This window comes from Fringilla coelebs (genome assembly GCF_963513975.1).
Source record: "Fringilla coelebs genome assembly, chromosome: Z".
Taxonomy (NCBI): Eukaryota; Metazoa; Chordata; class Aves; order Passeriformes; family Fringillidae; genus Fringilla; species Fringilla coelebs.
Window position 1 is genome coordinate 52,680,662 of NC_140031.1, and position 26,313 is coordinate 52,706,974.

At 40.3% G+C, this 26,313-nt stretch overlaps 1 protein-coding gene across 1 annotated transcript in view; it reads left to right on the forward strand.

Moving 5' to 3' along the window:
- The first annotated feature begins 6,236 nt into the window (after positions 1–6,236).
- The window catches only part of HSD17B4 (hydroxysteroid 17-beta dehydrogenase 4), a 63,396-nt gene continuing 43,319 nt past the window's right edge, over positions 6,237–26,313 (forward strand). Inside the window, exons 1-11 of the mRNA XM_084225098.1 lie at positions 6,237–6,388; positions 9,164–9,217; positions 12,579–12,686; positions 13,215–13,274; positions 14,343–14,364; positions 14,461–14,507; positions 15,249–15,333; positions 18,097–18,284; positions 20,639–20,730; positions 21,326–21,350; positions 22,959–23,087. Of these exons, the coding sequence (XP_084081224.1) occupies positions 6,334–6,388; positions 9,164–9,217; positions 12,579–12,686; positions 13,215–13,274; positions 14,343–14,364; positions 14,461–14,507; positions 15,249–15,333; positions 18,097–18,284; positions 20,639–20,730; positions 21,326–21,350; positions 22,959–23,087 (865 nt within the window). The 5' untranslated portion in view covers positions 6,237–6,333. The remainder of the gene's footprint in view (positions 6,389–9,163; positions 9,218–12,578; positions 12,687–13,214; positions 13,275–14,342; positions 14,365–14,460; positions 14,508–15,248; positions 15,334–18,096; positions 18,285–20,638; positions 20,731–21,325; positions 21,351–22,958; positions 23,088–26,313) is intronic.

Below are 26,313 nucleotides of genomic sequence, written 5' to 3' on the forward strand. Positions count from 1 at the left end.
CTCAGCAGTCCACCGAGCCCTGACTGACCTAGGGCTTCGGTCTCCCTTAAATCCTAAGTCTCTGACGGAATCAAACAGAGAGCTTCCATAGCGCTCTACTTGTACCCCCTGCTTGAATTTTCCACTTAATTGAGTGGTATGTGCAACAAATGCCAAAATTAATGTTTCTTGCCAAAACAGGGATATGAGACCTCCTGTGATGTGGGTTGTTGACAACAGCTATAAAAATGTTTGCATTTACATTTGCAGTTGGTGCATAAGAATGTGTGCACTGTTTACTACACAGTAGGCTGCTCCTCAATATCTCACCAGGAAAGCTGCTTTTCAGGTTCTGAAGGTGACAAACAACGGATTCAATGGCAAAAGATCACCACTTACTAATTACTGCAGACTCACAGAAAATAGAAGAAAAGAGAATAGTAGCTAGAATGGAAATACTACTATATGCTGATATACTGCAGATGAAAGGAATCAATAGAAATATTATATTCAAACTATGAAGAACTTCTCAGTGGGGGTTTCTGAGTTGTTTTATCTAAACACTTTTACTAAGAGAGTAATTACTATGGTGAGCTGGGCCATGCAGTTGGTTTCTGTGAGATTAACATGCGACAAGCTCAGGGCCTGAGACCCATCAATGACCTCTGCACTGGCAGCCAGAGAATGGCTACAGAGAGGGAGAAGAGAAATGGGGAGGATGACCTGGCTGCAAGCAAGGCATCTTTGGTCACAGAAAAAAAATCTGTGTTCACAAACCCAGGGACTTTTAGAGCACTAAGGCTATTGGGAGGCACCATCTGTTGGAGGCTGTACTTTTGCAGTATTCAGTGAAAAGCGCTACAGTTTTTAACATGGATTCAGTATCTAGTTCCCAGTCATGGCAGGAAATAATCTTCCCCTTCAATCATGTTTGTAGAGAAGTCTTTGTTCCCAGTGAATAGGCCTCTGCAAATCTCCATGAGCAAAACCATTTAGCAAGCAAATAAAGTACTTGAAAATTATCTTTATAAAGATCCAAGAAGATCTTTCAGCAATGTTAAAAAATACAGAGTAAAAGCAAGTCTGTCATTTTTTTTATTCCCCCTAAATAAAAGTTTCCAAGGTGCTCATCCCCTCCTGCAGCAGACAGTAGAAACCATTTCCAATGGAATTACGACTCCCACAGTACCCACAATTGTGGGAGCCCCTAGTGCAAGCCCCTAGTTTACAAAAGACTTGTAAAAGAAAAAAAAGCCAAATCAAATTATCTAACCTGTTAGCCAAAAGATGTTAGTACATACATCAAATTTTTGTCAGTGCACAGCACAAAAATTTACTGTTAATGGAAAGAACTTACCTGCTCCAGGCATTGAAGCATTACAGGAAAGAATCATCACATTTACTATTACAAGGTACTGTGTGGGGTTTTTGGCAAATTTTTCCTAGTAAAAAATGTCTGAAATGTCATTATAGATGTTAATGATAAATATATGCTAGTTCCCACTGCTCACTAAGAGACAAAATAAAGCAATTTTTGGTCCTCCTTTTTGAACAGACTTATTTTGTTAAACCCTGTCTGGCTGTGTTTGGAATGTGGATATCCTGCTATTATTCTCACACTATGGCTCAATCACTGCAAACTCACTATGGCACCTGATCTTGGTTTGTGGGTTGACACCTACTGTGCTCATGTTTCCACCTCCCATCAGTTCAGTTTGGTAAGTAGCAGCAGTCCCATCATACCTTTTTTCAGACTGATACAGATATTTTCCGATAGCTGTACAACTTCTGGAACAAAGCTCTTCTGACTGCTAAAAGAACACATCAAACACCTTTACATCCAGAGTGGTTCTTTGTATTTTGCATCTTTTTAATACAGACAAGTTTAACTTTAAAAACATAAAATATAGAACCGATGTACTGTCTTCTCTAGTGCACTTTGTTTTGTGTTTTACAGAAAAAAACACCATTCTGTTGAGGAAACTCTTAATTGTGTCAAAGTGTGAGCCCTCACTTCATTCTAATCCCATTCTAAGCACAAAAATAAGGTAGCTGTAAAAGTTCCTAACTTGTTAACAAGGTCAGTTTATTTGGTTATCTAAACAACAAATTCTGCTATAGAAATACTTCAGGGACTGATTTTATTTGGGCTATGTAACCACTAACTTCTAGGCAAATTGAAGAGTAAGTCTTATTCTTGAATAGCCTATACATCTATACAAAACAGGAGATGGAAGGCTATGGAATGTGAAAAACTAGAGCTGAAATGGCTTGTTCAAGATCATGAAAGATCTGGTGGTAGACAGAATCAGCACTGAAAATACACCCGGTTCTCTTCGGCCTTGTTCATAGAAGTGCACACAGATCTGAGCTGCTCTAGATTAATACGGTTACATATGGAATTACACAAATAAAATTGGTACTAAAAGGATGGCCACTCAGTCCTTGCCTTGTGGATGTTTCCAGTCTTTACTAGGTGCTGCTTTCACAGCATCCTGGAGACTTCCCTTTCTTTTCCCAGGTGGGAGCCCAATCCCACACTCTAGCAACAATAAACAAAACGTTGAGTGTTGAGGCTGAACCAAAGCTCACAGATGTTAAGGGCTCAATCTGTTACTTCCTCAGGAAGGGCAATTGCAATCTGACTCAGCGCTCTGCCCTCTTCCCCCCCCCAGGAAAAAGCCTCCTCCTGCTGTGAAGCTCAGCACAGCCAAACCACAATCAGCGATGTTCTCTCTGCAAAACACACCTAGCTGCACCGGGCCTCTCACTGCTGGGCAATGCGCTCTTCTGCTGAGCTGCACTCAAATGACATAGACAAACTTCCGAAGTTTAATTCGTTCTGAGGGTATTTAGTGCTGTGACAGAATAAAACACCTTCAGTGCATTGGGTCGTTTCTGCGTGCAGTCAAGAGTATTTCCCCAAGCTTAAAACCTGTGATTGGTTATAGATTATTTATCTGATGCCGTTTCCCTTGGCTGCCTTCAGAAATGTTTTTTTTTTTTTTTCTTTTTCCTGTCGTTTCCAGTAGTTTCCCTGTGGGTGGTACTATGAATGTGGGCACTTGGGGCAGCCTTACCGTACCACGGGCTCGCTCTAGTGCCCGCAGTGTTAGTTGCAGTTGAAGCTTTCAAACCCCTGCAAGCCGAACAGCGTCATAAAATCATAGACCACTAGTCTCTGTTCCCACTGTTTCTAAAGGAGTGAATGCCACAGACGATTTGAGGTCAAAAATTATAATTTATTCTATTTTGGAAGTCTCCAAATAGCTGTCGCTCAGGAAACTATCACCCTCCTTTAGTGTAGACAGTAAGGCGTTTACAGACAAGAAAATAACCATTTTTTCTTTCTATTAGCTCCAGAAATAATCCAAAGCTTACAAGAAAGGTTAATAATTAAAGTTCATCTGTGCAGAGGAAATATGTAGATGATTTCCCAAAAAAATAATTCTGTGCATTTCTTATACAATCCTCTGTTCTCTGAGCAGCCCCTTAGATTTAAGCATTGGCCCTATGAAATGCCAGAACAATTACATTCTGAATAACACTGCCTCACACAACACCTGCAATAATATAATGATTAAGTGTGTATATTCATACTTAACCCACTGGCTGGTTCAACTAAACTCAATGCATTTTGCTACTCTTTTGTGCCTCACTCCATTCTCCTTTGCTTCACCACGGGGCCACTCCCACAGGCTGCAGCTCTTCATGACCTGCTCCAGCTTGGGTCCCTCCCACAGCCTGCATTCCTTCAGGAACAGGCTCCTCCAGTCCCCCAGGGGTCACAAGTCCTGCCAGCAAACCTGTTCCAGTGTGAACCTCTGTGGGGTGTCTTCTCTACGGGCTCCAGGGAATCTGGAGCTGGACCACCTGCTCTCACTCCTTCTTCATCGGCCTGGGCGTCCACAGGGCGGTTTCTCTCTCAGCTTCCCCACTCTTCCACAATTGCTGCAAAACGTCTTTTATAATTTCTTAGACACATTCCCAGAGGCACCACCAGCACCCTTTCTGAGGGTCTTTACCGTGCCTGGCAGTGGGTCCTTTGGATCCAGTGGGAATGCTGTGCTGGGCCTGGGAATGCCTGCAGGCCCCGGGGCGCCTGCACCCAGCACCGCCCTCCGCACACGGGCAGCCGAAATTCGCGGGGCAAAGCAAGGGCGCTGCATTGCACTTTCACTGCTCAATAGAGTCCCCAGGCGCTGGGATGTGAAATACAAAGCTGTGTTTCGTGTCTGGCACAGAAAGGAAATGTGTGTATTTGTGGTTGCGATATGTGTGGATACCAACCATGGGATGACTGCAAATTCTAATAATAACTGTGGAAAGTAAAGCATGGAAGAAGGCCTCTGAACCTAGCCTTTGCTTACAATTAACCTGGATTAATTTAGGAGTATTTGAATTACAGCATTCGGGATGTTGCTCTTTGCTTGTAGTCAGGCCTTAAAGAGTGCTGTAATGGTAACTTTTTAAGGTATAATTTTGGAATATTGATTGTATCCTTGAAACTATAGCTTTGGAATGTATAGAAAGGAAATGTGCTTATCTCACTCCTTAACAAAACTGAGAAAAACAGCTTGAGAAAGGAAAAGGGACATCCTCTGAAGAATTTGCAACTTCAAGGGAAGGTGGACATCACTGATAGCCCTTGTAATAACAAGGGGGACCCACATCTGGGGAGCTGGACTTCACCAGATGGGATTCGTCATTGTTCTTATGGAAACTGGACCAACATCTCGGAGCCTGCCACCACCATCTGGGGATCTTCTTTTTTTTGGGACACATCCTGAGAAAAACTAGATCACAATAGTGCAATAGTGTATAGAATTGTGATAAAAACAAGTAGAAATAGAAACTGCTGAGAAAGCTTCTGAGTACCCCTATAAATACCTGTAAGCCCAAATATCAGTGTGCAGTTGGAGGGAAAACTGCCTCCACTGTACCCAGCGCTGTTTTGATCATACTTTGCCATAATTAATTAATAAATTGATTGTTGCTTGAATATTGGCCTAGTCAAGCTTCTTATTCATAACAGGGAAAGCAGTGTTTCCGTCGGGAAGTTGTAAAATAGAGGGAGAGAAATATTGCACACCACGAACAAGATTGCTATAAAAGAAGTAACTGTAGATTAACTTTAAACGGAGGCGTGATGCCTTACACCAGGCTAGGCTGGTCTCGCAATCCAGCCCAGCAATGGCCTCGTTGGGCACACAGACAGGACAGGACAGGACAGCCCGCTCCTTCCCATCCTTCACAGCAGCCAGCCTGGGAAAGCAGGGCCAGGCAGGGCAGATCCTGGGCCCGACTGCCTCCGTTCCGAGCCCCTCCTTGCCCTCTGCATCCCTTCCTCTCCCCTTGTCTTCCCCATCACCTTCCCTCTCCTCTGTTCCCCATCCCTTCTCCATCCCTGCCTTTCCCCTCCCCCAACCCTTCCTCTCATCTCCTTCTCCCTTCCCTCTCCTCCATTCCCCATCCCTTCCTTTTGCATGGAAAATCACGCTATGAAAAGCCAGTGTCCATAAAGGAGACAGAAGAGTCCTGCAACTTTATTAGAATAAAAGGATAGAGTTCACTGGGGCACACGCCCACGGGATTTTGTGTCTCGAGGTTTTGGAGGGTGCAGCCTCCTTTTATGGTAAACTCCAGGTCGCATGTTGTCCTCTTTCTTTCCTCATCTCCTGAGGTACTAGGACCTTCCTGAACCACCTAGCACATATCCCTTCTTGCACCTGGCATTTTACCCCAAAGTTCAGGAACACAAGCTTGTGCAGACCCTTGTCTATTTCAGGAGTCAAGCTGTCTGGGCTCTCCCACAGACACACAGCTTGAAGATAATGGCGACATTAAGACCGAATTCAAAGATGTTAACACCCATATTTCCGTACATCGAATTGTTTGTAAAGACAAACAATTAGCACACATCTTCCCTTTCCCTTTCCCTTTCCCTTTCCCTTTCCCTTTCCCTTTCCCTTTCCCTTTCCCTTTCCCTTTCCCTTTCCCTTTCCCTTTCCCTTTCCCTTTCCCTTTCCCTTTCCCTTTCCCTTTCCCCCTCATCACCCCATCTCTTCCCTTCTTCTATACAACCCTTCCTCGCCCCTCCTTCCCCCTTCCTTCCCATCCCCCTCGTTCCCGCCCCTTCATTCCCCACCCCTTCCTTTCCCCTCCCCATCCCTTCCTCTCCTCTCCCTTTCCTCTTCCTCTGCCCATCCCATCGCACACTACAGTTCCCAGCGGGCGGCGCTGCTGGCGCATGCGCGGTGCGGGCACACCTCCCCGCCCCGTGTTGTCCCTCCAGCGGGCGGGCCGGGGCCGCGCAGTGGAGCCGGGCGACTCAGAGCGGAGAGGAGCGGAGCGATGGCGGGGCTGAGGTTCGACGGGCGGGTGGTGCTGGTGACAGGCGCCGGAGGAGGTGAGCGCCGGCCGGGCTTTCTGCACCCGCGGGAGACGGCGGAACTGCTCGGGGTAACCCCAGCGGCGCGGGCTCCGCGGAGCCGCCGCTGCTCGCGGCCCCGACAGGTGTCCCGGGGGGGGGCCGGTCCGGCTTCGGGGGGAAAAGCGGGTTGTTTCCGCAGAGGGGAGAAACGGGGCTGTGGGGGAGGTGCTGTCCGTGCAGTCCCTGGCCGTGCCAAGGGTGTGCAGGGGTCAGGGCCGTGCCTCCTGCTGGCCGTCCGAGGCCGGCCCGGCGCTGCCCACGTTGGGAACCCCTCCGAATGTGGGGCATTTCTACTGTTCAGACACACCGGGGGGCAGCGCCGCTGCGCCCCTGTCAGCAGTGGATGTCCTCCTCCAAGTGCTGTCCTGGTATTCTAATTCCTTCCACCTGAGCCTCGGACGTAGTGTCTGAGGCGTGTGACCCGTGTGGCTTGGCACAGTGTTGCTGCAGCAGGGCTTTCACGTGTGCCATCGGTGCTGCCGAAGGCAGCCGCCCTCCTGCTGCTGCCGTCCCGGCCCGCGGTGCTCCCGGCAGCCGGCCTGCGGGCAGGTGGGAGCGGGAGGGAGAGAGCTCTGCCCGCAGCAGGGCTGGCCTGCGCTGTTGGTGGTCTTTTGATCCCTCCGGGGAACGTGGTCTGCCGTGGAATGCTTGGTTTTGCCAGGAAATGTTTTTGTGTTTGTTGTTATGGCGTGGGTTGGTTGGTTGGTTGGTTGGTTGGGGCTTTTTGTTGTTTGTTTCTATCTCCTTTGATTTTTTTTTTTTTTTTCCTTTCTCTGCGTCCATGCTTTGACCTTTGCTGGTAGTTGACCAAAAATACGGGCTGTCAGTGTGGATGAGTGAGAGGCAAAGTTTGTGTTTGTGATGAGCTCCTTAGGAAACTTGTTTAGCCATACTCTGAAAAGGTTCTGCCCTCCTCACAGTGGAGTTTTTCTCTCATTTTTCGTGCTGCACATAGCCAGAGGAGTAATTTTGGTCTCCTAGATTAAGTGATGTCATGTGAAGAAGATGTTTTGAAAACCCCTGAACAGTCCATGTACATCACCTGAAAGTGACCAATGTGATAATAATTGAGATCAGTTTTTTTAATGTTGCTTTTCTAGATCTTTTACCAGATCTATATTTGTGGCCTTTTCCCTATATAGTTTCACTGAGGAATAGGTTAAGACCTTGCATAATAGCAAAACAAGGTCACCGTGGCAGTAATAAAGCTTCTAAAAAGTATTGCACTGAGTAAAAGTTGCATGTCATAAGTGTGTGTACAGTGACCCTTGTACTCACAGGGTTACCTTGAGAATGGTAAGCCAAGATTAAGGGAGGTCCTTTTATTTACAGATTAGTTCTCATTTTGCCTTTATTTAACTTACATCACCATAGTTAGATTGCATTACTAATAGCTTTGTTTTTCAGCATTGATTTTTTGGATGCTGGTGAACAGATCAGAACTGGGAATTTATTTAGACATCTGAATCACTAATTTGTTTCAAAGTGATACCTGTTTTCACATATGCACATATCTAAGAAGTGTTTCTTTTCACTTTGAGCAGATTCTCTGTGAATTACTGTGTTGGGCATTGTTTATGCAACCTATCTTGGTTTTTTTTAAGGTTAGTTTTGATTCTCAAACGTTCAATCCTTGCTTTGCAGTTGAGATGATGAGCTCATATAGCATGGCCTGAGTTTTGTGACTTCTCAGTGGCTTTTCAAAACAAAACAAAAAAAGGTTTGCTTGGACTTGGGTTATATGAGCAGTTGGGTGTATATGCGCCTCACATGTGAAACTCTCGGTTGCAGAGGCCTAAGGGAGTCTTAAGGAAATTTTCAACTTATTGCTGTGCAATTAGTGTGCTTCAAAACAGTATATACAGTTCTTATTTCCTCCCCCCCCCCCCCTTTTTTTTTGAGAAGTGGCTTTGAATGTCCAAGTGAGGTGCAAAGAGGTAGTTGTATTTCGAGAAACTTCCTTCTGACTGATGATTTTTTGATCATTCCAGTATCCATTTTTTTGAAATTGATAAAAAAAGAATCAGTGCCATTAATCCCAACAACTTTTGATTGGTACAGTCGATAGTATATCTGTAGATCATTTATTGCAATGAATGCCAAACACAGCTAGAATCTAAGCCAGAGTGAAGGTTCAAGACCCTTGTTTTTGTTTGTAATGCAGAAATGACAGTCTTCTCTTAGGACAGGTGAGCTATGTATCTGTTTGGTTAACTGAGGCATTAGGCATTCATTTGTATCCAAATGATTTTGTCAATATATCTTCAGTCACAGTTAAATTTTGTTCTGTTTCTTTTTCAAATCTTAACTTTAACTAGGAAAGTATCTTATTCACTTAGTGTGTAATTAATTAACTTGAAACATACCCTCCTTCTTTGGTATTACCTTAGGACCTTAAAGGTTCTTCCTTTCATATTATTTTTCTATCACAAGCACAAACTCAGCAGCCTACAGCTTTCCCAGATGCTTCGGTTGAATCCGATAATGAAGAGTAAGCATTGTTTGTTTGTTTTTTTTTTTTTTCTTCTATTGACTGGAAGTTTTACTTACTATTTATGTGTTTGTTTAGTTTTGTATTTTGTTCTTATAAAAGACTTTTGAGCTCTTGGGGGAAATAATGTTTTACTTTGAACCTGCAAGGTGTTTGTGTTGAATTGGTGCATTTTTCTTGATGCGATTCATTTTTGTGTGGCTTTTGTCTGAATTGTGATCCAGGAAACAAAGTTTTTAACTTCTGTTTTTTTAAACTAGGTTTGGGCAGAGCATATGCTCTGGCTTTTGCTGAAAGAGGAGCTTCAGTAGTTGGTAAGTTTTATCTTAACTACCTTGATCTAGACAGTAACCTTTGTCTTTTCACATAGCTTGCATTCGACAGTCCATGCCCTTTTTGTCAGTAACCCTTGTTACTTAATGGTTTTCTGTCTTATCTTTTGCTGTTTAATTTTGCCTCTAAGCTTTATTTTCTTATGAAACAAGTTGCCCAAGTTTGTCCAAGGGCTTACCTTTGCTGGAAAGCCAGCTCAAATCAGATCATTTCCTAGATTTAACTTTCATCTATGCATACAAGTCTTTACTGCAATCTGTGGGCCAGAGAGTGTGTTGTCTTCAGTAAATTCTGCTCAGAAGCTTCCAATATGACAATTTGAATATGTGAATATGTTGTCTTGTAATGCTTTCTCCCAAGAAAGAAGTTACTGAAATGTAACTCAGTAGCATTGTTTCTTTCTGCGGCTGGTGGGACAGAAGAGCCATCTGGTCTTGGTGTCAGTGCCAAATTACTGTCAGTAATATCTGGTGCTTTTGTAGTTCCTTGGCTGAACCTTAGCAGGGCATATTTAGTTGTGAAAAATGCTGTATCACAAGACAGTCCTGAAGGTTAAATTGTATTTTGGGTATTCACCCACTGGCAGTGAGTATTGCCACTTGTAGATTGGCTCTTAGGAAAAATCTATTCATTGAAGGGGTTGTCAGGTGCTGGAACAGGCCAGAGAGGTGGTTGACTGACCACTCCTGGAAGTATTTAAAAGATGTGTAGATGTAACGCTTAGGGATGTGGTTTACTCCTGGACTTGGCAGTGTTACGTTAATGGTTGGACTTAACCTTACAAGATATTTCCAACCTAAATGGTTCCGTGATTTTATCAATTTGCTGCCTATGAATGAGTTTGTACAGGTACTGTTGATAAGTTCAAGATTAAATGCTTAAAGAGGTTATGGACAAGACCTTGCTCACTGGTTTTGTTTGTAATTTTCTAATGACAATGCCAATGTCAGTTTACAAAATTTAATGAACTTTTTTTGGTTTTAATTAATTGATTAAAAATGAGTCTAGACAACTTTAAAAAAAATCTGGGTGGTTTTTTCTTATTTTGTTTCTGTTAATTGCCATCTTTGATACTTGCTGTATGGACATGAATAATTCACATCAATTTCTTATTTAGCAAAAATTATGTCACTAAAGCAGTCCAAATATTTTGTATTGACTCTCTATAGATGGTGGTGGTCTTACTTTCCAGAATGATCTGAATGAAAATGTATTCTGTTGCCTGACCACAGCTAATGCTCCTTTATCTCTTGGCCTTATTGTGTAATAACTAAACAGTAAGTTAAGAATTGACTGTAAGGGCAACTTCTTGTTTCCTTTTGGAAACTTCACCGCACTTCAGCTTGTCTTGCGGTATTACCTCTACATGCTTATATTTGTTTCTCTTGTTCTCTTACAATTCTGACTTCAAAGAGTTGAGAAACTACTTGTATAAATATTTAGTTTTTTAAAACTCAAGCAGATATGAGGCTCATATCTGCCTTGTCTCTTTAAAGCAAGTTCCCTTTTATAAGTTATGGAAATGAAGGTATGTTGTATGTTGGGCTTAAAATAACGTTATTTCTTGATTTTTTTGTTAGGGGTTTTTTTCATTGTTCTATCACACTCATGGAGTTACTATTTTTAAAGCCTATAATAGCTCAACTCTTTTTTGCATACTCATTTTTGTTTCAGCTCCTTTAGTGCCAGTGCTCAGCCTAAGGTGCTTTACCACCTCTGAAAATTTTACCAAATATTTAATTTTTTGTCAGCAAATTGCTATTGAAGTGTGAGATAAGGATATATATTAACTGTTCCATGGTAGAGAGTTGTAAGATCTTAACAGGACTGAATGGTTTATATATGTTTACCACCTAAATTTTCACTCTTCTTTCCCAGGTTTTGTTCCTGATTTGCTTTCCTTTAATACCATGGATGTTGCAGACTGAGCAGTCTGCCTGCGTTGCCTATCCTAACACATCACTACACTCAGAAATTTTCCTTAATTCTTTTCACTTGAATTGTGTTGGCTGCATGTTTGGATTGTTAGATATTGATCTGTTAGCTTGGAGATGTTTGTCACCTTTGTTTTTTGTATCACTGTACTTCCTGCTTAAGACTGGGCATTTTGTGTGTTTGGTTTGTTTGTTTATGCTTGGTTGGTTTTGAGTTTTTTTTTTTTTTTTGTCATGTCCCTACTCTTTTGATGCTCACTTCTTCTGGACTTTGGCATTTTTATTTCTCACAAATTTTCTGCCGTGTTTCTACATTTCTCTTGAAGTGCTGCACGCAAAGCCTCAACCAGATGAGGCTTCTTGATCTGGATTATACAGAATGATTTTATGGTGTGTCCTGCAAGCCATGTTCCTGTTTACATGGAGAGTTAAAAAAACAAAGCACAAAATGGGTCTATTTCATTTTGTCATGATACAACAGACTTGGCATTGCTGGTTTCCATCAAGACCAGCAAGAATATCCTGCATATTTTGTGGATTTTACTGTGTCTGCCTTCTTGAGGTTAGAAGTTAGAAGGCAGAAAGCTGGAATTCACCATAGCAAAAGACTGTTTAGCAGAATACCAGTGTTCCATGTAAATTCAGTCAATTCTATCTTTTTTACAATTCCATTCTGAACCCGTTTAAACAGCTTCTTACAGTTTTTTGAATTTTTTTGTCCAAATACAAGGTTTTTATGGGGTTTTTTGGGAGTGTTTTTGTTCCCCTGGTAGTTCTGTGAAGCTGTGGGTTGTGCAGGAGTGCAGCAGAGTGTGGCAACATTATGTTCCAGCTGCCATTAGTGACCCGTGCCCCAGTGCAGAGAGCAGCCTGGAGCAGCTGTGTGTGTCAGGTGGGCCTGTTACCCCACAGGAGCAGGATCTGAAGCTCCAGAGCAGGCACTTCTCACTTTGTTCAGACCGCTGGATCTCTTCTGTGGTGGTGTTGACTAGTAACAGTTGAGCTACTCTGTTAACAGGATTAAAGTCTTGCCAGTCTTGTTTACGGTTCATGCAATAGTAAATTGCCTGTGATTGGAGTATAATCTAGATCTTTTACTCTGAGCTACGACACAATTACAGACATAGCCTGGGCAGGGTGAGCAACTTGAATACATGGTGGAGGGGTGGAAAAAGGTTCTGTTTTCCATGTTATTTAAAGAAAAAGGGGTAATGTATCTTGCACTGCTTTTAAAAAAAATAATCATATGTCCTACTATTTTTCTCTTGTCATCTGTGGTTCTCAGTAAGATCCAGATGCAACAGGCTTTATTAATACTCCTTATAACCTCTAGTGTGATAATAAGGTAAGGACAGATCATGAAGTCTGAGTGTTAACAACAAAAATTTCATTTCTTTGTCATGCACAGTGAATGATCTTGGAGGTGATTTCAAGGGATATGGCAAAAGCTCCTCAGCTGCTGATAAAGTTGTCGATGAAATCAGAGCAAAAGGAGGGAAAGCAGTACCCAATTATGGTATGTTATTTTTCCAGATGAGTGTAATGCTTTATCTATAGGAATAGTGGACATGTTAAATGAAATGTTGATGCTGCTTAGTGAAAGATTACTGCCAGCTTACCATTAACATATACATTAAACAGGTGTGATATCATGTGGAGTGGGGAGAGAGATGCTAAAACCAGGTGCATTAATTGCCTCACTTAATTAAGATTTGCTACTAATTCCCTTCTCTTTTATCTCATTTTTTAACATTGAAGTATTAAGCAGCCGTTCATCCGCACTTTTCAGAAGCTAAATGGGAATGGATAGTTCTTGCTTGCTGTGCTTTGTGTTTTTCTTGCAGTCACAAATGTTGTGCCATTTAGATTTGCCGTGTGGGATTTGCTTTAGGCCACATGCAGATAATGGCTGGATTTAAATTTAGTTTTCCCTGGGACTGTGTACAATTTATTTTTCTTAGCTCTGTGGAATTAGTTGTTAATATCCCGTAAGTGCAGTGTATCCAGTTAATTTTATTTGAGAATTTGTATTTTTTTCTTACAGATTCCGTGGAAGATGGTGAAAAGCTTGTGAAGACAGCCCTTGAGGCCTTTGGGAGAATAGGTACAGTTGCTTAATTTATGTAGAAACTTGTTTGCAAGTTCAAAGCCTTTATAAGCAGTGCAATTAACAACCTGTGTATGAAATATATTTTGACCACAGTAGTACTCACCAACCCTTGATGCCTGCAGTCAGTGAAATCTGAATAAGGGGCTTTCAGCTTTTAATCTGAATTATCAACTTTTCTGGTTTTTTTTGTTTTGTTTTGTTGGGGTTTTTTTGGGGGGGGGGGGGAAGTTTGTTGTTTTAGCAGAAGTTTAAAGCCTAGTATATATGATTTGTATTTTCCAGCCCTTTCCAGAATTTTGGAACTTCAGTAATGGCTAACAATTTCTGTCACACAGCACAAAGTCTATGAAGTGTTATAACTGGCTGCACAGAATTAGCATAAATAATGTTGCTGAAAGCAACATTTCAAGTTTTGTAAGCTCTTTTGCTTAGATAAGGTCAACATGCATTAGCAGAAATGAAAAAAAGGAATCCTAAGGTGTTTTATCTAGCAAGGAAAGTTCTTTTTAACCATGTGATTTCCCCTGTTTGAAACCACTTGGTAAGTTTAACTCAGGGTTAAACGGCTTAAAGTACACATAAACAAAGTCAAAAGGAGCCCAGTTAAATATCTGAGAAGAAATTGTAGTGATCCAGGTCACTTTATCAGCTTTGAGACTGTAGTTCCTCTAGTTATCATTTGGGCTACTGGAACAAAGGTGGTGGCTTAAACTGCATAATCAATGCATTCTGGAATTCAATGCAGGCTTCAACACTGTACAGGATGGCTGCATCCTGCAGATCCTGGATTCCTAGGCAGCCTGCACCTCACAGCTATGCCTGCCTTTCAGTCTTTGTCCATTGAGGTCCTTGTCAGGTTGAGACTTGCCTGTCCTTAGGTATTATGTTATAATTTTTTTCCAAGTGTAGAATTCATTAATCAGGACAAGGACCTATAGAATATATGTAATGTGATGTATATGTCCAGTGTTCTTGTCTGTTTATATTTGGAAGTGGGAGAAAAATAGAAACAAGCTTGTATTTTATCAGCGCATTGAATTAGTTACCTTTTTTTTATTTCAGATATTGTTATAAACAATGCTGGGTGAGTATACCTGTCCTATTTGAGTGTGAGCTGTCCCTTTTGTGTAAACAAATGTTGATCTTGCGTTTGTTTTGCTTTCCTAATGTCGTGTTTTAGGATTCTGAGAGACCGTTCCTTTGTTCGGATAAGTGATGAAGATTGGGGTGAGTTGATTTTAAAATTACTTCCAAATGTTCTTTCTGTGCGAAAGGTGACATGTACATCCCTCCCACGGGAAGAAGAAAGAAAAGACAGGAAAGGCTTACCTTTTGCCCTGCAAGCTTAGTGGAAAGCTGCTTGTGTTCAGTGTGCAAACCAGGTCTGTGCTGCAATATGGTAGGTGTATGTAGTTCCAAAGGGGAAGAAGGACTTTTCTTCCTACTCCTTGTTGCCAAATGCAGTAAGGAGCCATGTGAATTACACACAATAGTTTTGGTGAGCTCAACATTCCTAGTGCCAGCACTGAGTGACTGAATACTAAGCAGGCTTAAAAGGCCCAGAACTAAGCAGAGAGGAAAGCAAGCTGATATGCCAAGGGACAGAAGAAAAAGCAAAACTTTCATTGAGATGGTAGGTAATGATAAGTCAGTGGAGAAAACTATACAAAGATTGTCTTCTGTACTTCCAGTCTGAGTCTGTTTAAGTGCAGGAATTTTGAATGCTTTTGAATTCTGTACAGGAGAGGCCCATCCAAGAGGTGGTATATGTGGGCAGCCCCTTCATAATCAGTGTATGTTCAGGCAAGTACTGAAAAGTGGTCTGTCAGGACAAAAAAAAAAAACCCCAAAAACCCAACAAAAAACAGTGTGAAGGGAGTGCATTTTTGTAATGAAGAAGAAATATGGTGCATTTCAAGCTGGGAGACAAATCTTGGAATTACTAAACTGATGTTAATTTGTTCCTAGATATAATTCACAAAATTCATTTGAGGGGATCGTTCCTGGTCACCCGAGCTGCATGGAATCATATGAAAAATCAGAAGTTTGGCAGGTAAAAATGTGTGTTCTGTATTGCATTTTTCAGTAGGGTATAACAGACTGATGCATGCCCAAACAGTGAAGGAGGAATCTTGCATTCTTTTCTTTCACATTGTCAGGGTTGAAGCAAAATTAGTGAAAATGTCTTTACAGTTCTGATCTCTCCACTTCCTCAGCCAAATGTTTAAAGGGTTTTTTTTTTCCAATATTTAAATGTATTTTTCTAACTCTCACAAACAGAAGTTGTAAAAATATGTAAAAATACCATGTCAATTAGTGAGGGCTGGTTAGAAATGTTTATTACTTTTATGTTACTGCAAGTTTAAGGGACTCTTGTTCTGTTCCTTCTTATTCAAATGACTAGTACATGCAATTCTGCTCATAGGCCATGGATTTTTTTGTTTGGTGTTTGGTTGTCATCAGTTTTCTTTGTCAGTTTTAACCCTTTGGAGAAATGTACTTGTCTTAAAAGTATTGGGGTGTTCTTAGTCTTTTTATGATATGTATTACTGTTAACTCAAAAAAAGTGCAGTAAAATCAGATTTTTTTTTTCCACTTTTGTGATTTTATCAAAAACCTTATCAAAACACTGATTATATTAGTCTTAACCATACCCACGTGTTGAAAACTGTGTGAGCTGTTTTCTCATCCTGTGACCTAAATAACATACATTCTCGTCCAGGGAAGTCAGCTGTGAGGATAGCAAAAGTCTTAAGTTTGGGAGTTGAAAATTAAATTATTGCTTCAAAACCAGCTTAATTCTAGAGTTGTATCCATTTAGGAATATGTTTCCCTTGTCTCCTTTTCTGTATTTGCTCAGATAACAGTGGTAGTGAGTGCTTCTGCAGTTTACGGATGGACATGTGCCATCTGCAAAATGCCTGCTTTACATAGGGTTTGTAGCTTTTCTTCATCATATTGAACCACTACTTGCAACGCTTCTCTTTACTTAGATTAAAAACAGATGATTGGCAGTGAGGCAGATAAAAAAGTGAAATATATGTTGATCCCAGCTATGCTGTGTGTTTACAAGTAGATTGCAACAGAATCGGATAAGGCTTTGTGTTGGTTTTGCATGGCCTGGTTTTTGATAGTGGGGGGATCACAGAGTGTCTTCTGTGATAAGCAGCTGAAAGCTTCCACTGTGTCCAGCAGAGCCAATTACAGGTGGCTCTGGAGGTGGACATGCTGCTAGCCAAGGCTGGGCCAGTTAGAGGTGATGGAAATGCCTCTGTGATAACAGATTCAAAACAAAATCAGAATCAGAACAAAAGGACACACACTCCTTTCTGCCCAGAGAAGATGAGGAGGTGAGAACATATGAGGGAAATGAATGGAGACACCAAGGTCAGTAGAGAAGGAGGGGCAGGAGGTGCTCCAGGTGCCAGAGCTGAGCTTCTCTGCAGGCTGTGGTGAGACCGTGGTGAAGCAGCTGTGCCCCTGCAGCCCATGGGGATCCATGGGGGATGCAGAGGTCTGCCTGCAGCCCATGAGGGAGGTGCCTGTGCCAGAGCAGGTGGGTGCTTTGAGGAGGCTGTGTTCCAGTGGAACAGCCGGTGGAAAGAGAGGGTCCTTGCTCCAGACTGGAGCAGCCTGTCCTTGGGGGACTGCACCCTGTGGAAAGAGTGACCCATGCCACAGCAGTTTTGGTAGGACTGTCTGTCTGTGGGAAGGACTCACATTTGCAGCAGGTGTGGTATGGCTGCTGCTTGTGAGAGTGGACCCACACTGAAGAATTTCAGGGAGAGCTGTCTCCTGTGGGAGGGACCCCATGGCCTCACAGGGAATGGACTCCTCTCCTGGAGCAGAGGAAGAAAATCTCAGTGATAATTCTCCAAACCATCGTGCCCTGTCTCCCTGCACTGTTGGTGGGAAGGAGGGAGGGGTTGAGGGAAGAGAAGGGCTCGTTTTACTTCTCATTATACTTCTCTGTCTCTCTTAGTAATAAATTTACTTTGTACATTGAAGCCTGTTTTGCCCTTGGAGTGTTTTCTCCCAGTCTTTATTTCAACTCATAAACACTTTGTTCATTTTTTTTTCTCTCCCCTGCCCAGCTCTGGGGAGGGTGAGCAAGAAGCTTTCATGGTATTTGGCCAGTGTTAAACCATGACAGGCTTCATTTAAAAGTGAAGGTGTAGACCCATTTCTATGGAATTGAGATTACCTGCAGCACAACATTTTCTTGCCTCAAACCAGCTGTGAACTGCAGTGGTTTTAGAGCTCTCATGTGAGCAGTTCACTCACCTCCAAAGCAATAATGGGAACAGCAAAGACCAAGACTTTCCTTTTCTGTCTTCTTCTGTCTTGCATTTAGAATTCTTTGAGTGTGAATTCTGTGAGAACAGATCTTTAGATATACCAGGTAGATAATATTAAGGGAAGTAATTTTCAGTAAAGTAATTTTCTTCTGAGTGCTGAAACCTTTTATTAGTTGTGAGAATAATGCCACCTGAAATGAGGATGGAAATGAAAAGAAGTTACTTCTCTATACAGGACCTAGTGTCACAGAATGTCTTTCCTAGTGTTGCAATATCACTCAGAAAGCCTCATGACTTTGTTAGTTTTCTCCTACTCTGACAGTGTATCAGGATTTATGAGATGTGTTTGCTATCCATCAAACATTAGTTACCTAATTGTTAGCAAAACTAACAAATAATATTTTCTTACTTGTTTTGTGGAATATGGAGACTATAATGCCAAAGCTGGCAAATGTTGTTGTGTGGATTCAAATAACTTGAAGAAATAATTTAATTTTTTTCCTCTCTTCTCCCTTAAGAATAATTATGACATCCTCAGCTGCTGGAATATATGGAAACTTTGGTCAGGCAAACTACAGTGCTGCAAAACTTGGCCTTTTGGGTCTTGCAAACACAATTGCAATTGAAGGCCGGAAATATAACATCCACTGCAACACCATTGCTCCTACTGCTGGATCCAGGCTGACCCAGACTGTCATGCCACAAGGTGAATAATTAAAGGTCTACATGTGCTGGTATTTTTTGGTGAATTGAAACACAACAACTTTCTTACCTCGTAGAAAATGCAAGTCCTTCACACTTCATGTACTACCAGTTGATTTTTCCTGCTATCTTTTTGTCTTCGAACTGTCAACTTATTTGCTTTGTCTGTTGTGAGTAATTCTTACTTTCTGCCAAAAGATATGAAGCAAATTTTCTCATTTGCAAAAGCAATTTCATGTAGCAAAGCTCTTTAATTGTAATCTCTTCCAAGATCCTCCTACACTACTGGAAAGGCTTGTTTGTTTCATCACATGTGACATCAAGTATGTGCATAAGGTGTCTACACTTGTTACAATATTGCCTAATTACAAAATACTGGGATTTTGCTCAACATGTCATATGTGTACTTAGTCGTTCCATGATCAGCAGGAGATGGTAGTGAACTGAATTGCTTAATTTTTCTTTATTGCATAGCTACTCATCTTTGAAAGTTTGAACAGGTTTAACAGAGTAAGTAAGTGTAAATTTAGGATAAATAGACTGACTAATTATTTTGGCAAATGACCAGAAGAAAGAAAAATAATTTGGAAAAAAGAAAAAAAGGTCTGTTAAAGGAAATTGCTCTCAGAAAATCTTCTAGAATCAGCCTATTTCATTTCACTCCTGACCTTCTTTTCTGTTATGATGGGCAGATTTCAAAGCCAAGGAAATCATCCCATTCATCAGACTGATAGACAGGGTATTGAAGAGCAGTATATTTTGCATGTTATGCACAGATTGAATGCTTGATTTTGTTTGATTCAGTCAAACTGGTTTTGATTTAAATAATCCAGGTGGTCATGACTCTAGCAGTCTTGTAAGTTGTAAGTTCTAGTGATTAATTGGAATTGTTTATAGAAGATGTAAATACGTGAAGCATGCAATGTAAAATGGATTACAGTAGCTGGAAAGTTCTGAAGACATTTAATCTACCTAGGATGATAAAAACTACCTCATAATTTTCTTTCTTAGTAATTTTAAGAAGAGTGAGATCCATTGGTCTCTCTCTGAGATACTTACAGCTCTGTTGATTTATTTCTTGATCACTCCACCCCTGTTCAGTTTTTCAAATACTCCTAAAAGATTTGAACACCACAACTTAAGAACATTTTCAAAGATCATCAACTTATCCTTGTTGTCTTAGTCAGGACTTTCCTATTTGTCTTCAGATGTCTGATTTTTCATTGCCGTACATTGCCATACATTGTTATGTATGTTCAACTTGACCCACATATTCTTGTTCTTGCTAAGAACTCATAAATGCAGTTTACATCTTTTGTGTGGTGGTTTTTGTTTGTGTTTTTTTAATTTCTAGTACCTATTTTTAAATTATTTTAAGAGAGGATTACAAACATTAATGATAATAGTATAGGGCTGGATTTTGGGACTAAATTATGTGTGGCATAAAGTAGAATATTTTGGAAAAGCCTGATGGGTTTGCTATGCGCTTACAACATGCCACATTCAATGGAATTCAACTTTCTTTTGCTTTTATGGAACTTCTAAAAATGAAATGCTGTTTACCTTAGTTTTGCTATTAAAGAAGTAGTTGTAATTATAAGCTTTCCTAGCTATAATTGAAAATCCCTGATGACCTTTAGCTGAGGAACAGCTATATATCTACTACTGTTGAAAGAATAATATTCTAAAAAGGAAATTAAACAAAGTTAATACTCAGACAGTGGGTAGAATATGTGATAAGAGCTGCCTGGGCAGCTGCACTGTTCCATGACAATGCCTCAATTTTCAGATAGCTTTCTATTGTACTAGATGTCAATGAAAATTCCAAAATAGGATTGATATATAAATTTAGCAGAGTGATAATTCTTTATATTTTTTGGAAAAATCAGCATTTCCAAATGAGATAATTCTTAAACAGTCAGCCGCAGCAATTCTTTTTGTAAAGTCTTGTCTATATAGTTGACTAGCATACTAAAAGGAAGATTGCTCAGGCATATCTCTGTCAGGATTATGTATGGCTGTCTTGTCCTTGTTTCGGGCTGCCTGTCAGGTGGAAATTTAGGAAGTTTGTCTGGCTTTGCAGTCTGCATGTAGCAGTGTTCCCAACAGTTAAAACAGGCTTTCATCTCTTTGGCTGAGAAGCCATGTCATGGGATTTGGCAGCATATATGTAACTCACTAGATATTAGTATTTATTGAATCTTCAAATGTTTCATTTACTTGGTCTTTCTTTTCATGACAGAACACTATTGATAAAATTCTCCTGGTTCTGCTGTTCATAAGAGGGTGCTAGATTAAATAATTTGGTGAAACTGTAGAGTATTTCTATTTCACGTTTCCCCCTCTGATTTGCTCCAGATCTGGTCGATGCTTTCAAACCAGAATATGTTGCTCCTTTAGTAGTTTGGCTTTGCCATGAGAGCTGTGCTGAAAATGGCAGTCTTTTTGAGGTAATTTTTTTTATTTTTCCTTTCTTCTCCCCCCCTTCCCTCCCTCTGCTCTTTCCCGCTATATCAATTGTTTTATCTTGTCCAGACTTAAACTTTTTGCTGAAATTAAATGACCATATGTGACCTACATACTCAGCATAGATAGAAGAAATATTGATCTGGTTGTGCAGTATTTGGCAAGTACTTCAGGCAGTAGCAGCTTAGTCAACTTCTGGTCTGTGCTCAAAATGCTACCAATTTGATTGTTACCATTCTTATTGTACGCTTTTAAAGTTGAAAAGATGCCAAAATTCAAAAGACATTTTTGTTCTGAAAATCATTCTAGCATAGAAAGTAGCTTGCAGGAAGGCATAATTACTTAACTATGATATTCATTATAGGTATTGGCATCAAACTGTTAACTCATATATTGGATGGAAGCTGTTTTATGTTGATCACATTCAGGCGCTTAATTAAACTGTTAAATACAACCAGGAGTAGTTAAGAAATTCTTAATATATTGAGTTTGTTCTGGAGTATATTTTTGTTTCCCAGCATTACCAAAGCTTTGCTTTGACATGGCATAAGCTGATGATATTCTTTTTTTTCTTGGCAGGTGGGAGCTGGGTGGATTGGAAAATGTAAGTACTTTATGTTGGAAGATTGATCTTGTTTTTGGAATTGACATCGAAACTGCAAATTTTCTTTAGGCTTAACCTGTGTGCACAAGACATTTTTTACTCAGGCAAGAAGATGAATAAAAGCCTAGGGTTCTGAGGAAACTGCTTGTATTTGGCAAAAAGTAAAAACTTCAACTTCATGTGAGAAAAGCTGGTAACTTAGATATGTGCGTTGTTATGCTTTTGAACTAACAGTAACTGAAAATCTGCCTACAACTGTTGGATCTTGGGCATAATTTTAAATAGAATTTGTGGTGCTAAGTATACATTGCTGCCTTGATAGCTTTAATTTTTCATGGTATAAAATATCACATGCTGATAAACAGGCATGCTTTTCATTTTTCATTTCATATTTTTCGTTACCTTTCACTATCACTTATGCTTCTATTAAAATACTAGTGTGTGGGCATGTTAAGGCAATTAGTCTTCTTAGATAACCAGTAGCTATATTACCCATGTATTTTTCTTAGTGACTCCAGTAACCAACTGAAATACTAATTTAAGGATAACTTGCAGACAGTACTGAGGACTTAGGAGAAGAAAAAATATTCAGTGTGTGAGATATCTTGACTCTTTTCCTAAATCCATTGAACTTAGTACAAGCACTGTTTTCATGAACTGTACAACTTTTCAACCTACACGAGTATCATCAGAGGGTTGAAAGTAGAGCTGTTAATTCAGGAGGTCATTGTGCTTACATTTAAGTGGTTTTTTTCCAACTTGATAACCATTTTATACATTTCTAACTAGCTGCAAGTGTTCTGTGTAACTGGAACAGTGTTTCCAAGAGGTGTGGCAAACAGATTAAAAGAAGCAGGGTAGCAGCACGAAACGTCTTGCTGCCCTTCACAAGCAGTTAGGTTTCATTACAGCTGGAAATCTGCACTTTGATCAAGAGAAAATACCATTTTTCATCATTATAATAGCTATTGTTGAAGTTACTGAAGTTACTGAAATGAAACCAGATTGTTAATGAGGTACCAGTATGGCCTTATTCATTGCCTTTTGCTAATTAATGGCAAATCCAACATGACTGGTTAAGTATTTGAATTACAATCCAAGTAATCCAAGTCTGTATCCTTATGCAACTAATTTCACATTGGCCCTTACTAGTTTCTCTCAGGTTACAGTATTGAAATACAACTTCAGAGACCATTTAGAGGTGCTGGCTACTGGTATTAAGGTTTTTTTACAGCTAACAAGTGGTTTTCTATGCTTTCAGAAGATTTCCTAAGTAGTAATAGTCAAAGTTATGTCAGAAGAGAAAGTCTGTAGATGAATACAACTTTTCAGGAGACAGAATCCTAAAACTAGTATTTCTGGAGAGTAAAAAGTTTGTTGTAGCTTCGGTGAAACTTAAAACCAGTGCTGTTCCCATTCTAAATGCTGGTTAAAGCAGTGAACCCTTTTAGTCCGGCTGGAAGCTATACTGGTGAGTTACATTGGAGTACTTAAAATGTTTCCCTTATTGTACCATCTTGAAGGTAGTGGTCTAGAGGAAGGTTGCCTAAAGAAATGAAAAGCTTCTTTGTTTCTTACTGGAACTCTCTGGCTGATGTTTCCCACTAGTGCGCTGGGAGCGATCCTTGGGTGCCATTGTCAGAGGAAAGAATCAGCCAATGACGCCTGAAGCAGTGAGAGATAAATGGGACAAGGTGTGTGACTTCGATAATGCCAGCAAACCCAGGACCATCCAAGGTAAGGGAGACTTTTAAGCTGGGGCCATTCAGCCTGGGGAAGAAAATGTTTCTGGGAGACCTTATTGTAGCCTTTCAGTTCTTTGTGGAGGCCTCTGAGAAATATGAGAAAGATGGGACAAATGTAAAAACTGCTGCAATAGGACAAGGGGTAATGGTTTTAAATGAAAAGAGTATCAATTTAGATTAGATATAAGAGGGAAGATTTCTACAGTGAGGGTGGTGACACACTGGCATAAGTTGCCCAGAGGGGTGGTGGATGCCCCATGCCTGGAAATACTCAAGGTCTGGTAAGACAGAGCTCTCAACAAACTGATTTACTTGAAGATGTCCCTACTCAGGAGCTGATAGGGACTAGGACTAGGTGACTTCTGAAGGTCCCTTCCAATCCAAACTATGCTTTGGTTCTGTGTATGTGGATAGCTTGGGTAAGCAAAGCTTAGAAGAGAATGATTTCTTTCATACATTTGCTGAAGCTTCAGAATCTACAGAATAGAACAAATTAATTTTCTTATAAATGTGTTACATTAATCATTTACTGTTTCAGTATGGTCAGATCTTTCCAAAGCGACTGCTGTTCTTACCTATAGCATTAAGACATGATTTATCTTAACAGTTTCTAGTGAAGCAATATCATTGTCATTGTAAGCATTGGGGTCAGGCTGATGACAGTGTTTTATTTTATTGCACTCACATGCAGACAGCATAGTGTAATATAGAAATTGGGTTTTCTTTTCGGTTCTGGAATCTTGGTTTTTGGTAAACATTTCACTACCAAAAAGCTCTGGTTAAGTTGTGGGATATATCACGGCAAAAAAGTTCTTACTGTGCCTTATTTTCTTGGGTCACATCAGCCCCTTGGCTGATGACTGAAATTATTTTCTCTTTCAATGCTTTGTTTACTTTTCTTGTTCCTTGCCAGCATTTAAGAGTGCAGGGCAGGAGGGAAAAAGGCATCTGTATGTACAATGTCAGTTGAATTTCAAAGATACTTAAATGCACAGTAGATGTTCAAGCCATTGGTTCCAAAATCCATTAGGATATTTTGTTAAAATTCTTAAAGATATGTTTTTAGATGCCTTTACCAGAACCAGCATGGTACGTACACACTTTGTCCTTTCCTCATGTCTTGGCACACAGAGGAATGTAACCATCCAAACAGTAGTTCTAGGTCACCTTACTCATCTTTGGCTTACAGGGATCCTGTTTCCAAATGTATGCAAGTTTATACATGTTCTCTGTTCTGCTATGGAATGGTATTTATAACAACATAATTCTGGCTTTATCACTTCTGATCTGTTCTAGGAGTTGTCACATGAACTGTGTTACTTTTATGGGTTACTAGCAGAAAAGTGTTGTAGATAGGGATTTCTTTTCAAAGTTGCTTCAACATTATATATGGTATTTCACACCTGCCAGTTGATGCTTTGGGGAGGAGAAACTGAAGAAGATTTTGAACTTCAAGTAAAAGTGTTACAATACAATGTGGAAGGTTTCTGCAGTCAGGAAATCAAAAATGTTACATTGGCATGGATCTTCCATGCCTTAGCTTCTGTTATGGTCTGAGTCAAGATATATCTTTCCTTCCAGTGCCATCAAGCCACAGATACTGAATAAAAACTTGTGCATTAATTGTTGTATTGTGTATTTGTGAGAATCAGCATAAGGGTTGAGGAAAATTCTCATTAGCTGAATAGAATTTTTAATTCTATTAGAAGTTTCTTCTCCTGTCAAATTCTCCTCTTTATTGCTTGAAGGTATTTGACTGTGAAATAAAGGAAAATAATTAGAGTACTTGAAGTAAAGATTAAAAGGTACGATACCTAACATCTGCAAGGTAAAACTCTTCCTGCAGATCTCCTTTATATGAGTAATATGATGTTGTGAAGAGCATTTGTGTACTAAGCATTAGGTGCAGTAGGAAAAAAAAAACAAAAAGGAATTAGATAAAGTATTTGCTTTTAATGTAGTAGAAAACCCAATCTGAGATACTAATCTTATTTCTTGTTTTAGTAATACTGATAAGAGAGGCTTGTATTCTCTACGTAAAGCATAAAAACCAAATTAAGTGTGATGCAAAACCTTCTGAATGCAAGGTGCAGTAGGTCACAGTTGCACCATGCGCTGCACGTTGGTGCAACTCCCAACTGTTTTCTCCTTGCCTTCATAGTGTACTACTTGCTCTTGTGTCATTGTCCAATTTGTCCTGTTGTGGAAAGGGAATCATACTGTGTTGTGGTAGAGGCAGAGAACAGGCATCCCTGTCTTGCAGGCTGTATACTGTACACAGCATTCTGTAGTATCTCTTGCACAAGTTAGTGTGTTGTTCCGTTATTTAGGGAAGCAGAATTTATTGTGTCTATGGTGTGGGTGAGGCACTCTGTCTCAAGCTTCTCTTCAGTTGTGAAAATGTGAGCCAGTTTCAGCTAAAGGTCTGTAATTGACTATTAGAAATTTCTGTGCATTTTTAATTCTCTTAGAAGCAATCTATTTACAGAAAATAACTAGAGTGTTCTCATTGTGTGACTTCTGGCACATCTTCAAAGCTTATGTCTGACATAGAGCAAATTAATATAAAACACATTGAAGGTGTGTGTGTGTGTATGTATGCGTACTTTGTGTGTATATGAAGAATGTGTGTAAGAGAAGTGTCCCAGCTTCAGTGTCAACTTTCCTTATATGTATTTAAAAAAGGTTTAAACACTTGTGGCGTTTCCTTTGTTGTTAAAGGATATGGTTCATATGCAATGTCCCCTTATTGGAAATTTAATACTTCTGTAAAGTTGTGACTATTTTCAAACTTTTTTCTTCAGCTTAGTCTTTTCCTTTTGTCTGCTAGTGATTTGCTGTACAATAGCAGCCATTCTGAGGTGGTGAACACTTAACGTCTTAGAGTTCACTGATAGTCCAGCAATTTAAAAAATACTCCTATACCAATAATAAGATAATTGTGTTAATTAAAAAGTTTCCTACTGGGTTTCCTACTGACAAAATTATGCCCCTTGTTAATATTGTACATTTCTTGAGTCTTAAAAAAAGTTAGAAAGAAAGCTGGGAATTACCATCCTGTGAGCCTCAACTCTGTGTGGGAAGGTCATGGAGAGCAGGGAGGTGATTTGAGACAGCCAGTACAGATTCATCAAGGGTTAGTCCCATCTGACCAACCCAATGGCCTTCTGTGACGGAGTGACTTCATCATTGAGTAAGGGAAGGCCTGAACTTGTGTA